Here is a 14,620-nt window from a genome sequence, read left to right as displayed (position 1 = left end):
ATTAAAACTATCTGGGTTATTGTTATTAGGGACCAGAGATACTGTACAGCCTCACTGTATCCGGTGTCTCGGTATGCAGAGTGCTCCGCCGCATCGGAAGATAAGAAGCTCCTTCATGAATAAAGATGCTGGGCCGTCCTCTACATTCTGTGTTCAATGTGCACTTGTTACAGAAGCCATTATTTATAGTCCTGCTAAGGCCTGCAGTGGTGAGAGTGGCTCTCCTGGGGATTGGGAAGTGGAGCCACAGCTACCTATAGTGGGAAGATATACCACCTCACCCCCGCTGAGAACTTTCGTACAGGAAATGAACTCATAAATCAAGCAGTAAATTGAGTGTAGGGCTGTGCTTACTCATCTCAAGAGGTCTGCTCCTCTACCTCTGCATTGGCTTTGCTCCGTTTTTACCGCGTGACTAATGCAACGCCGCAACTCCTCTGCCGTGCGTTCGGGTCTCGCTTTGGAGAAACTTATCAGAAAAAAAAAAAGTGCAGATTTTACACCCAACTTTGTGTCACGGCTCTGACCTGAGGGCTAAAAGGAACGTTTATGAGATAAAGAACTTGACAGAAAATTGAGTTTGATAGGAAATTGAAGCGAGGACGGCTTCAGTGCCTTGTCCTACAGCTGAACTTCAGCTCTCCGTTGAGATGGCGGCGGTGAGAGAGGCCTGGGAGGAGATGTTCTCTTCTTGCCTCAGGCTGTGCTGACAGTCCCCGGCCCTGTCTGGAAGAATTAAGATCTCTATTCATCAGAAGAGGACTGAAGCTGTCAGAGGACTGATCGCAGAGATGGCCCAGCTTCCCTCAGCACTGGGACTCTGATAAAGAGTTTAACACAATGCAGTCCAGTTTGCTTGACATCACAGCACCGCCCTGTGTGCGACTTGTTCCTTAACGTTACCACTAAATGAAACATTCAGAGAGCAAACCTGTGCGATCAAAGCACCTTACAAGCAAATATGTCTGTTTGTTTTGTTTTTTCAGTTTCTCTCCTTCATAAAGCAAAGGTTAATTTTCTTCCTGTCATCACTCCTCCTCCAGGAGATGCAGACTCATGACAGAAGTCAGATCAGATCTCTACTGACCCCTTCTGGTGGTTTGGTGCATATGTTAGTGTGGCTGTGAAAATCTAGGAAATTAACTCAAACCATATCCTGGAGGAATAAAAACCTGTTTGTTCCAAATTAGCATTTTTTTCCCCCATTATCTTTTCGGAAACATGTTGATTATATAAAATATAATGCTTTATTAGATTTATTTTTCTTTATGTCTTTCTTCCTCTACCATATTAACAAAAACACACTCCGTATGAATACCCGAAGGACTGCACATTTCATTATGTTTCTGTGTATGTTCACTTAATTTTAATACCAGTATTTGATTTGATATCACATACAAAAACATTAAATAAAGAGTTCTTACTCAAGAAAAGGAAACATGTTAGACAACACGACATCACTCAACACATTTTTACTCAAGTTAAAGTAAAAAGTGGCCGTCTGAGAAATGACTGAAGTAAGAATAAAAAAGTAACTCATGCAAAAGAAACCCCAGGCAATATTTAATTCAAAGATTTTTTTTATGTCAGGCTTTTCAGAAACATGACATTTAAAATATTCTTCTTGTTTTTATCTTATGGTATATTCAAATTTTCTGAGATACTTAATCTTGAGTTTTCATTATCCGTAGACCCTAAGATCTATCATAAATTAAAATGAGCGCAAGAATATTCACTTGGACAAGAGTCGTTAAACAGATTCTTCTCTTTAACATTGTTGCATACACAATTTTTCTGCAAACATTTGGAAGTACAAAGTAGTCTGCACTGCTGGCCACTTTTGCCTGTTTTCCCTGTCTAAGATGAATGATTTTTTTTAAATGAAATTTTGGTTACTTGGACTTGACAGTCTATTTTAATTACTGTTGTTGACAGGCTCACCTGTAGTGAATCTAACAGTTTTGCCCAGTGGGATAATATATGATTGCTTCTTGACTTGATATAGGAAGCCTGCATAAATTTCCTTATGACTGGGACTGTAGCTTTTCTAGATAGCGACAGAGTCAGTTAGTTCAAGTATCCTGGTGGCCAGGTAGAACCAGAGATAGATGCATGAATCAGGGTATTATGCATTAAGAGGTGGTGACTGGATGCCATGGTTACTCCTTTTCAACTTGTTACCTTATCTACCTGATGTAGGATGGATATATGTGAATCTTTTTTCTTTTCTTTTTTTTAGCAAATACAGAACAATCTTTATCATACTGTAATCCTGGAAGCTACCCAACTGAAGTTCAAAACTTTTGTTTTTTAGTCACTCAAAGAAAGAAGAAGACAAGTCATCTATCATTGTCATCAGTGTCTGGTAATATGTTTGCAAAAATGCTTCCTTCCTCCGAATGGACCCTCAAAGTCACCATCCCATTCTTAGGCTTCCCCTCTTTTTCAAAGCTGTCTTCTCCCTTCCCCCCATCTCATTGCAAGTTGCAACATAAAAGACGGACCAACACCGGAAACGAGCGCTTGTACTTTCAAAGTAAATGTTAGACATTAGATATTCACAACTTGAAATAGGCGCTGTAGTTTTTCATGTCCATGATGCACATGGCGTCTGCTTAACTTGTGGTTTATATATAAAAACGTCTTAAAACTAAGTGGTAACACTTGTGTGAGGAAACCTAAGTTGTAACTTTTTCAGTGATCATAGGGAGCCTTAGGGAATGTTTCCCAAATAAATGAATCATTAGAGAACGGCTCCTAGACATTCTCCATTCAGTTCCTATTTCACTGCATATTAAAAAAAACATTCAGAGAACATTCTCTGAAGTTCATTAGAATTGTCCAGTGTGAACCTTCAATGGATTTTCTCTAGAGAGTACATACAGTATGTTAAAACCTTTAGAAAAGTTTTCCTAGCATTATCTGTAAGTTAGAAATTGAACTCATTAGGGAACCTTCCATGTACCTTCTTTAGAGTTCCAGAAAGTTGATGTGGTTGTTGTGACTTTAAGTAACTTTTTCTAAAGATTTAGCAAAGGTTAATTATTACTTTTTCCCAGTGACCTTACTTTTGATGCCAATGTTGTACAACCATTAAAGGAATTTCTTGCAGGGAGCATTCCCTAGTGTGGTTCATCCTTAAATGGTTCTGTAGGGTTTTGTGAAGGCTACATTTTTAAGACTTAATGTTAATTGTAATTTTCCTGTTATGAAATTTAGGGAACATTTTGGGAACGTTCCTTGAAGGTCTTTGAAAAGTTAGGAGTAACTCTTCTCTTGTTAAGCTCAGTAAACCTTCAGTGACCTTTTTTTAGAACCTTCACTCTTTACTCTTTAGGAAAGAGTGAGCATTTTCTGAAGTTTACTAATAAGGCTTAACAGCCCTGAAAGATAACAGTACACCATGTAGGTTTTAGAGTTTCCTAGTTTTCCGAAATCACGTTTTATTACCCTTAGAGAACCGTCAGGCACAGGGTATAGTCTTTAGGTTCCCAGAAAGGTAAAAGTTTCAACTTGGAACATAAATGTTTACTCCAAGAAATGTTTCTTCTTAATTCTAGTATCAATGTGTCTTATGGGAACATTGCTTAAGGCTCCCTGGAGGTTAACAGAAACTTACTGACTGTGCCAGGAACCTAAAGGAAACATTTCATACTCCAGAGAAAGTTTATAAAGGCTAACTTTATTCAGATGGTAGAAAATATTATGGCGATGTTTACTCGGCTTATGGAAGTAAACCTTTCGTACAAAGTGGCCATATAAATGTGCTCAAAAATTCCCTTTTTGTTTGAACGTGCTTAGATTTAGTTGTAATCTTTTACTTTGAAGGTATTGACCGGAAGTTTTGTTGTTTAGCGTTAACTTCATTGCAGCCCCTCTTTTCCAACCGAGCTCGGATTTAGGAATGTGGAGACCAGCAGCTACGTCACCCACAAACTGCCTGAGGTGTCGTCGATTAAAAACTTTTTTAAAAGGCTTTACCTGAACGAAACGACTACTATCGTAAGTTTATTTGATAGAAAATGCTCAATTAAATCTTGATATACATCTCCTGTTGTTGTAAGTGATGGGTACGTTTGTTTTAAATGTGTTTTTAAAGCGGTTTCTAAAAACTCCCCGTTAGCTAAGTAACGGCTTCGGGATACAACTGGCTCTACGAACAAGGTTGTTTTTGGGGAAAAAAGCTTTGAGTTTTTTAATATACATAGATGTTTTGAGTTTGGACGGCAATTTAAGACTTCGGAACTGTGGCTAAGACAGGTTCGGGCTTGTTTTGCTTTCTTTGGATAGCGGTCCAAGCTGGAGTGGAAGGTGGGGGAAAGCCTGCCCCGACCTGAAATTCAAAAACACCGACAAATTAGCCACCGCTAGCACCGGAACCATATCCCCTAACACACTGGTAGGTAAGTTACATTCTACTTTTCATTTTCTATCTTCTTTTCATCACTATTTAAAATGTATCCAAGCTATTAAATCTAGTATTAACTTCTCCATACGTTCAGACGAATATGTGCTCTACGGGGACGAACATTTGCCGACTGCCTGCGGTGTTTTGATAACATTAGTCTCCCCAGGGACGCTGGTCTCTGTCTCCATGGTAACGCTCCCGTTGACGCTTTGAGCTGCCTGAAAGGGGGTGGGCGGAACCGGAGAGGAGACCTCGCCGAGTGAAGGATGGTAAGCAGGGCAGGACAGAGGCTCAGTCGGCTGCTGTTTTGCCTCATTTCTCGTAGCTGTGAGGTTTTTCTAGGACATTTGATGAAAACGTGAACTGAATAGTGAATGTCTTCAGATGAGCTCTTTGCTCTTTGTTTCAGCCATTTCACGATGGAGTGTACTACCCCTACAGCAGCGACACCCAGGGGACCCATTCGTCGGCGGGGATCCCCTCCCTCCTGAACTCCCCTCTCAGCCAGCAGTCTGCGGCTCTGGGCATGGCCCCGGCCGCCTTCAAGTTCCGCCCGCGCCGCGAGAGCGTGGACTGGCGGCGCATCAACGCCGTGGACGTGGACCTGGTGGCGAGCCAGCTGGACGTGGATGCCCTGCAGGAGCACATCAGCACCGTGACCTTCTGCAGCCTGGACGGCGAGCGCTGCCAGCGGTGCCAGACCCCCGTGGACCCGGCGCTTGTCAAGCTGCTGCGGCTGGCGCAGCTCTCGGTGGAGTGGCTCCTGCACTGCCAGGAGGTCCTCAGCGCCAACCTGCGCGGTGCCGAGGAGCGGCTGGCGGCGGCCGCCGGCGAGCGGGAGCAGCTGCTGGCCTTGCACAGGAAGCAGGAGGAGAAGGTGAAGGCGCTGATGGGCGAGCTGAAGCAGAGGAAGAAGGTGATACGCACCCAGCAGTCGCTGCTGGCTCCACGGATCATGAGCAGTCACAAGGTACCCCCTCCCTCGCCACGCTTTTCTCCTCCTTTTGGGCCCCCCTCTCATTATCTGTGCACAGCTGCAGCTGAGACATGTTCCATAAAATCTATTGGAGTTCTCTTGGTAAGATTAGAAGAAAGCTTTCAGACCTGAAGAAAGGATTTAGTGCTGCTGAGCAGATGGTGGGTTTTTGTGCCAAGTAGTTTTTTGTAAATCCACTTACAAAAAAAAAAAAGACAATAATCAGAGTGACTGTCCCTCCCCACCCACCTGCTGTGTTCATTTTGTCACTGGAGTGTCATGGCAACAGGATTTCCACTTAATTGAGAATTATTCATACCTTATTGGAATTTAATGCAATATATTAGGGTTGTACTGATTGCAGTTTTCTGACCGATACAGATTTTTTTGTGTATGTTTTTGCAAGTCACTGTGTCTGGAATAAAGCTCATCATCGGACCGTTGGAGGCAATAATCAGAAATCTCCTTGTGCTCCTTGAATGAATGATTGGTCGCCTTTGACCTAACCCCTGAGGTTGTCATAACGACAGCTCTAGCATTTCATGGCAGCTGGCCGTTGCTAGGTGTAAGCCACAAGCTCAACTAACAGAGCCGGATCAATAATTGATAGAGGCGTCTGACATTCTCCTTGGAGTTTTGTTTGTTTGTTTTAAACATTTAAACCCAGCCAATCACAGCCTGTTTTTAATTATTCTCAGTTTCAAAACTTTTGAAAGCAGCATTGCAGATCCGTGTGGCTGTTTTCGGGTCTTGGACAGTATCAGCAGCTGTCGATTTATTGCCAAATGGAGACCCAGGTGCAGTGAACTGCAGCGCTAAACGCAGCGTGTGGACACACCGGCAGCGTCTGTGCTGGTCAGGCTCTGAGAGAGAGCAGGGCTGCCTGCAGAGATGCCTGCAGCATATCGGCGTCACCAGTGCTGCTATTTGGAAATGTACAGCCTAGCTCAGTGGATGCTCCTGTTCATAATGGTTATGGGTTTATTTGCATCACTGCTCTCTGTGGAACTGACAGGTTGTTGTATGCTGGTGTGAGATTCTTAAGATCTAAAGAGCATGATTTCAGTTTTTAAACCAAAACGTGAAACAAAAATGTACAGCATGAATAATTTCTTCCATTTAAAAGGAAAATTATCAGATTCTTCTTCTGATTCTAAAACAATATAAGGTAAAAATTGTTGTTTTCGGCACAAAATGGACAACCTATGATAAAGGAAATATCCATTAATAATTAATAGCTCTCACAATACATAGAAATAATCATTGATTCTAACGGGGTTCAGATGACAAATAGATTTACACATGGAGGAAGTTAGTGTTCAGAAATAACATAAATTAATTAAATACATGAGTGAATTTTATGTATTGAGCTCACAGAAAGACAATTATTCCAATAAAACATAATTTTTATTGTGAGTTTATCTCTGCATTTCATCAGAAGAACTTAGTTACCAAGAAGAAGAAACTGATGCCTATAAAATCATTATAAAATAATTTATAGTAAAAAATAAATAAAAGTAGTCAAGGTCAAAATGGTGTTACTTAGCAACAAAATTGAACTACAAAGAGACAAATCATCCCAGAGCTAAAATATCATATTGATTATTGCATTTACCTTATTCTTATTTACCAGAAGAGTGTACACTTAAGTTACGATTTCATTAGTCGATCTGCTTATTGTGGAGATTATTATGCTTTTTTGCAAATTTGCTCTGTATAATTAAACAGTGAAAGTTTAGCAACCTAATATTAGTTTAATTAGTTGCTTTTGTTATAAACTGTGGACCCTTTTTTAGCCAGCTGGACATCAGTGTGTCATGCATGAATCAGAATTTATCATAACAATAAATCAAAGTTCTTATTATAAGAATTGACCACAACAGATGATAAACGATACAATAAATGCCCACACCTACTTTGCAGTTATTAAAACCGTCAAACTGTATTTGTAACTGGCCCAACTTGCTGACAATTCATATTTTAAAACATTTTGAAAAGTCTCAAATTATTTGCGTAATTTTAGGGCAGAAAATGTTTATTTTTAAGCCTTGAAACTTGGATTTGTTTTTTTGTTTTTTTTAGCTTGACTATCAAGTCTTTACGAAGGGGGGAAAGTGCATTACTCACCTCAGTGCATTTAAATTAGCAGGAAAATAATTTACAAGTTCAAATAATTTTCAAACGGTTTCTGGGTCGGTTTCAAGGTCGCACGATCAGAGAAGTCTCCAACATTCTTTCATGCATTCGTCCTGTTACGTTATGTTACTTTTACTTAGAGAATGTTAGGAAAGAACTTGTCAGAAAAGACACACTTTGTATTTAAGCAGTGCTAGTGCTAACTTCTACTTCAATAGCGAAAAGCGGCTTATCAGTTTTAGAGCTTTTATGGTTTTCATGTCAGTAATTATTTAGTTGTATTTTAACTGGGTTGATTATGACTTTTCACTCCTTCCTTAAACCAGTTAAACCTATTAACTGCTTTAACAGGTGATCAATGTAAACAAAATGTTCTTTCTGTTTTGTTTTTTTCTTTTTAGTGTGCACATTGCGATAAATCCTTCCTCAACTCCTCCTTCCTTCAAAACCACATGCAGCGCCGGCATCCTGACGAGCACCAGATGCGTAAGTCCGTCGCTCACTTCGAATATTTGTCACATACGTCGATTTGACCGACCGTCAGATTGTTTTCAAACTTTTTGCTTCCAGAGCTGCAGTCCGACAGCGAGAAGAAATCTCAGATTGATAGTCTGAAAACGGAGATTAGCAGTCTGAAGGATCAAATCACTCAGCAGCAACAGGATCTGCAGGCCAAAATTGCTCAGGTATGATTGTTTTTGCTGTTCTATAATTGCATAAACTGGGATTATAAAAACAAGAGAGACAGCCACCATGTTGGTGTTTGGTGTAGGAAAAGGAGCAGCAGTCGATGCACAAAGAGCTGCTGAGGGAGCTGGAGCGCTTCAAGGCGGAGGAGATGGCCCGCATGGACAGGAAGCTGGAAGACAGCAGGGACGGCATGCGCAGGGAGATGGAGTTCCTCTACAACCGAAACATTCAGGCTCTCACCGTACGAGGAACCAAACCGCTCCGCTCACTTCTGCTTCTTTTCACTGCATCGGTTGAGTTGAAATTTTTCAAGTTAACACCATTCTTCCGTTTCCCAGGAAGCAAATCAGAATCAGACGGCCAAGCAGGACAAACCAAGCAGCCCAGTCAACTCTCAGGCACAACGAGACGCTTACAAAGACATGCAGCTGCAGGCCATCCACAAGCTGGAGCAGCAGATGAAGAAACAGGTTAGCATCCAGAGAGGAAACAAAGAATCTTCTAACTCAGAGGAGTCCAAACTTTTCACACCGAAATTTTTCAGCGGCCAAAATTAGCTTCTTCTCTGCAATCAAAAACACCAACCTAATTCTTTCTCCTTCACTGCAAAAACACAAAATCTTACCAAGTATTTTTAGTCTTAATTTCTACTGCAAATGTCTTAGTTCACTTGAAATAAGACTAAACTAATTTACAAATAAGTTTTCAACAATATGTATGAGCCTGTTTTTGGTTAATAATTATTTAATGCCGACATAAGAAGTGGCTAGTTTGTTTCACCTATAACAGGAAAAATGTCTTGTTCTATTGCCAATGGAACACATACTGTTTTAAAATCAAAGTGAAGGAATTATTGACTTAAAACAAGTTTTTATATATTGTAAAATAGTTACTGTAAGTTAGTTTTGTCTTAGTTCAACTGAACAGAAATATTTACGCTAGAAACTAGACTAAAATACTTGATATGATTTTGTGTTTTTGTAGTGTTTACCTGCACAACAATAAATGAAACAAGTAATATTTTTGATGAAACCAACATTTGTAAGAGATTTGTCATAATGTTTACAGTCATTTAATTTTTGGGGGCCAATTATTTTCTAATATGTCGATCTGTAAAATGTATTTTAGTTCATCTCCATTGACAAAAAACAGGAATCTTGTTTTAAAAACTTTGCCCAAGTATATTTCTAAGTAAAAAGTCGCTGGCTATTTGTGGCATAATTTTCTATGAAATTTTTTTAAAAATTAAAGGAACTATCTTTGTATTTTGTTGACACCAACATTTCCCTCCTAGGACAAAAAGTGGGAGTCCAGAATCAAAGAGATCAAGGCTCAACACGAGTCTGAAAAGAATCAGGTACACACCGTCATCAAACCGTCTTCAATCTTCAGCAGAAACGAGTGAACCTGTAACACCCCCACTCCAAAACTCCCAACCGTTTTGCTTTCCAGTTGCTGAACGAGCTGAGCAGGATGCAGGCGTCTGTGACGGAGCACCAGGAGCAGAGCCAGTGGCTGCAGCAGGAGATGGACCGCAGGCTGCAGGAGAAGGCGCAGACCATCAAGGCTCAAAGAGACCAGGTCGCCTCCGCTTTCTTGCTCTCCGCTTTAATCGGAGATTATGTCGCCAGGGGAAGCGGGGAGGAGTGGAAGCCCTTGTTCAGGATATCCTGGATTTGAGCGTTGACGCATAATGATACTGTACACAGGAAGTGAATGCTACTTTCCTGGAGGAGCTCCAGAAAGAGCTGCGAAATGACTGATGATTGAAGTTGTTTCTAACGGCTGTTAGCTTGTAGGGAAAAAAACACACTAGTTCATTCTACATTCAGTCTGTTTATGTAATGTGATAAATAAGTAGGAATCTTGTTAAAAAAACTCTTTATCTTGATGAAATTCCTCATGTACTTTTGTTTTAATCCTATGTAAATTCATGATGCAATGGCTTTATTGTTTCTCATATTTTAGTTTACAGATAACAGAAAAACCTAATTCAGTTAGGAAATTCAAATATTGCATCCGATCACTGAAAAAATTGTATTTTGAACAGAAATTTCCTGCTTCTGAAAAGTGGATTCACTTCTCTGCGTCAGTGCTTGGTTGGGGCTCCTTGTGCATGAATTACTGTATCAGTGCGGCGTGGGAGACTGCTAACCAGTTTAATATTTGTCGTAATTTGATACACAACTTCTGATAACGTACAGTAACAAAAGCGTTATACTTTTTTTCTTTACATTCAAGTTTTTACAAGAGCAAAAATTTAAGAAGTAAAAATTAAAATTCCTTTTGTTTTATAATGTCCACAGATCAGGACCATTTCCTCCAGTCCGCCCACTAAAGTGCAAGAAATACCAGGTAAGGATTCCTGGAAGGCTTGTTTTTTTCTTTAAATCATTAAAAATGTATTTTGTATCTTCAGATTAAAAACAAAAATGCAATGTTTTTGACACTAACCTTAAAATAAGTCTTCTAATCCCTCCTGTCTTCCAGTCGCTGCCAGCACACCAGTCCCAGAACCCAAACCAAAGAAGATCACACTTGGTGAGTTAATCAGAACAACAAGCTTCTTTTTTTTTTTTTTTTTATCTGTCCACATATGATCTGGCTGATGCTTCCCAAGCAGCCCAGTCTCCCGTCTGTAACCCCCCGTTTGTTCTGGCTTCCACTGCCTGTTCACCTGAACGCTCAGAGGAGCCAGCCTCTGCTCTAAAGCTGGATCCCATACAGGAGTTGTCGGAAGAGGAGAAAGGTAAACGCGGGTCAGACTGACGGAACCGGGGCGGCTGCATGATGCTGCATGAGTGCACCAGTCTCCTCTTGTGCCAAGAGTATAAAAAAAAAAAACTTGGAATAAAAAAGGTTTTTGATTCGTGATGAATTCTTAAATTGTTCATCATGTTTGTTGTCTGGTTGGTGGCTAAAGAGAAAAACAAAACTTGCATCTAACTCCCCTCATGGCATGGCTTCTTGTGGATATCATTGATGCATGTGTCATTTTGTACTTTTTTAATTTATTTTTTGTTTGTTTTTGATTGTCTGTCTTCTCTTTTCCAGATTCCAGTATCTCTGAGAAGAGACCGCTGTCCAGTAAACAAGTGACCGAACCGCCTAAGAAACCTAAGGTGACGGCCAGCGCTGTGAAAAAGAACCCCAGCATCAAGAAGGAGATGCGATCCGAGCTGGAACGCTCCCTTACCAAGAAGCTGGAGAGCCTGGGGGTCAAGCCTGTACGAATAATCAATATTTTATTAACTTTTAATTAGGGGTGCAAACAATTAGCCGAATTATTATTAATTTTTGATTAATGGTTAGATTAAAATGAGTTCCTATGGATTAACAAACATCCACTTACAATCCTTTAATGTTGTAGTTTGGCTGCCCTCCAGCAGAGGGAGCTTCTGGTTATCCTTAAGCGTAGCCAGGACTAAAGATGGCGGCGTCACTTTAAAACGGGAAAGAGAAACAGCCTAAACAGAGTGGTTGGGACGCAAAGCGCACCTTATGTGGTTATGTTTTGAAATGTAAACACTCGGCAAGCTCTTTAAAGTTATCACTATAATAATGCTTATTCAGCCAGGCTGTATGACGGAGCAGCAGAAACTCCTCATTCAAAAAAATACTGATGTGTTACGAAGCCCAGGATAAAAAAAACCCAAAAACTAAAGGAGATAAAAATTGCAACATGAGATAAAAATACATGAAGCCAATAAGCCTGGCTAATTTTTAAGGTTGCAGTGAAGTTTTAACTTTCCTACCCATAGCAATCACAGACTTGTGTATGAACATCTCTGTTCATGTGAAACTAAGTGTTTCACATAATGTATTTTAATTTTACTTTCATTTTTTGGCCACCCAAGAGGTTTCCATTTTGTTATATTTTATAAATAAGTTTAATAATGTGAGAAAACCACCATTGTATCTTTATCACGGCGTCTTAAATAGATTTTTTTAGACTAAGTTGACCTCTCATGGGACCTTAAGTATATTATGGCTCTTTGTGTTATGGAACGGTATTCACCACTCTTTATAAAAGGGAAAACTAAGGTTTCTAAGGAAACTTATCAATTAATAAAACCAGTCACTGATTACTAGCATTTCTACTTCTGTTCCTCCTCAGAACCAGAAAGGCTTGACGAACAAGGAGTTAGCTTCCCTCCTCACCAAGGTGCGTTTAAAGCAGGAGGCCGTTGCCAAGACGATGCCCGACTACTGGCGCTGTTGGGAGGAGATCGCAAGCATGATTCAGCTGAAGCTGGGCAGACAGAGGCGAGGCAGCGAAGCTGCCCCAAGATCCAAACAGCCCCATCAAGGTGAGTCAGCAACAAAAGCCTCTTAACTCCTGAGATCATCCCGACGCATCGTCTCTAACGCTCTTAACGGGTTTATGTGAAGTGATGCAGATTCGCCCGCGCTCCAGCAGCCTGCCCTCCAGAGCCAGCCAGGCGGTTCCTGCAGCAACCGTCATACAGCCAAAGACTCCGCAGCCGGCACCAAGGACCAAAGGCTTCATCCATCCGAAGACATCCACTCCCAACATGAAGCCACTGTTGAAGAGCAGCACAAGCAAGTATGGAGATGCTCATTTTCAGCTGTTTTTACCCCTTATTTTTTTCCAATTTGACAAAATTGAAACATCTTTTTCTACTCCTAAGAACTCCGCCGTTTAGTTCGGACGAAGACTCGCAAGACTCAGTGTCCGACCTGGAGGAGGAGCCACCACACCTCCGGCGAGTCAAGTCGTTAAATCTGATGGTTCAGAACAAACCGAACAAACCGCCTCCGGTTCTGTCCAGGCAGAGCGCAGTCAGCCAGTCGTCGTTCTCCTCTAAACCACAGCAGTCCCGTCAGGGGGCCACGAAGACGCAGAGCGAAGATGAGGAGGAGTGGTCAGATGTGAGCGATATGGCGGAAATTGACCCCAGGCAGCTGCATGACTTCAAAAACCAGAACAGCAATAATGATAAAGGAAGCCACATTAAAGGTTAGTTACACATCAGAGTATCAGGTAGATTAACTTTGTGTTCAGTGCTTGAGTCAGAGGAGTTGGAATTGTTCTGTTTGTTTCCAGATAAAGTAGCTGATTTGGCCAGAAAAGTTGAGTTGCACATATCAGAGAGAGCAATAAAGAAGCCTGCAGGGGGCGTAAGCGTTCTTCCAGAGAGAAAGGACGAAGTTCAGGAGCTGTCGGTAAGAAAACAAGATTAGAAGCAACTAACTCCTAGTGAATTTTAACCAGCAGAACCAAAGAAATGAAGTTTGTGTTGACAGTTGACAGATCTAGAGGAGAGCAGTGAGTGGATGGTCTCCTCTCTGGAGGACAAACCAGGAGCGTCTAAGCAAACGTCTTTTCGTGGCTCCGGACCCCTGAGGAAGAGCCTGGACTCGTCCAGCACCAGCGTCTGGGGGACGTCTACAGGAAAAGCCCCCAAATCAGGTCAGAGTCATTCCAACTCTCAGGCTTCCTCTGAACTCCAAACGTGTTGGTCTGTGTGTGATGCTGTAATCACTGTTGTTGTGCCCTGCAGGTCCAACCGAAGCAGGAACAGGAAGCACACTGAAGAGCAGCTTGTGCTCTTTCAGTGACATCAGCGACTCAGAGGATATAAGCAATAAGTAGCATTAGCACTGCAGCAGATCAGGTAACGTAGCTAACATGAGAACCTCAGCCTCTCACTTCTCCAGCCAAAAAAAAGTTATTCTGCTTATTTATTCTATGGACTTTGTGATAAAAAGAAGAATAAAGCAATACCTTCAAGGAGGCTGTTCAGACAGTTCAGGACCAGAATCAAATTTTGATTAGAAAATATGATTTATCTTGTTAAAGTTTTAACTACAGACTAGTTGACAGCTTTTTATTCTAAGGTACTCTTAATGCCTTGTGCCAATAAATAAAATTTTATTTTTGTCAGATTTTCATATATTTTCTTTTGTATGTTCAAATCTTCTTAGCCACAGAATGTTTTTGTAAAATATTGTACATTTCTATTGGGTTTTGTACATCAAAATTTGTATTAATTTACATGTGATATTTATTCAAGCAATAAAGATGAGATTTTGAGCAATCAGGTCATCCTTCCACTCCCCATAGTTTAAATGGAGCCACTCCAGTTTTCTAAATTTAGTCTTTAGATATTTTTTAATCAAATACTTGAAATGATTATCACTGATTAGATGACAGCAAAAATAGTTTTGCCTCTATTTTACTGCTTATGTGAGCAACTAAAAACATTTAAATAAAAATAAATGCATTTATGTATTTTTAAAATTTTAAGATAGCAAATATTTTACCCTTGTATCATTTTTTTTTATGATCAGTTATGATCTTGTATTGCAAAGGATCATGATTAGGCGAGGTGCAAATTTTTCACTTGTATTTTTCCACCATAAATAACTTTATTTACAAAAAAAAT

At 40.6% G+C, this 14,620-nt stretch overlaps 1 protein-coding gene across 9 annotated transcripts; it reads left to right on the top strand.

The window, feature by feature from the left end:
- Positions 1–3,869: 3,869 nt before the first annotated feature.
- Positions 3,870–14,413, top strand: LOC102238332 (zinc finger protein Dzip1-like). 9 transcript variants are annotated; one of them, XM_023329968.1, is made up of 20 exons: positions 3,870–4,002; positions 4,291–4,399; positions 4,575–4,677; positions 4,818–5,378; positions 7,922–8,006; positions 8,091–8,206; positions 8,293–8,451; positions 8,549–8,680; positions 9,505–9,567; positions 9,663–9,791; positions 10,517–10,565; positions 10,701–10,751; positions 10,831–10,959; positions 11,265–11,437; positions 12,328–12,520; positions 12,603–12,777; positions 12,863–13,191; positions 13,279–13,397; positions 13,479–13,644; positions 13,736–14,413. In XM_023329968.1, the coding sequence occupies exons 3-20, from the start codon at positions 4,675–4,677 to the stop codon at positions 13,825–13,827; spliced, it is 2,724 nt and encodes a 907-aa protein (XP_023185736.1). In that variant the 5' UTR covers positions 3,870–4,002; positions 4,291–4,399; positions 4,575–4,674; the 3' UTR covers positions 13,828–14,413. The 9 variants fall into 9 exon arrangements, with proteins under 9 accessions (XP_023185736.1, XP_023185735.1, XP_023185739.1 ...); XM_023329967.1 differs by having other exon boundaries at positions 4,566–4,677; XM_023329971.1 differs by having other exon boundaries at positions 4,503–4,677.
- Positions 14,414–14,620: the final 207 nt, after the last annotated feature.

The sequence above is a fragment of the Xiphophorus maculatus genome, chromosome 24 (assembly GCF_002775205.1).
Source record: "Xiphophorus maculatus strain JP 163 A chromosome 24, X_maculatus-5.0-male, whole genome shotgun sequence".
Classification (NCBI taxonomy): Eukaryota; Metazoa; Chordata; class Actinopteri; order Cyprinodontiformes; family Poeciliidae; genus Xiphophorus; species Xiphophorus maculatus.
The sequence above is the reverse complement of the archived record's forward strand: the minus strand, read 5'-3'. Positions and strand labels throughout refer to the sequence as shown.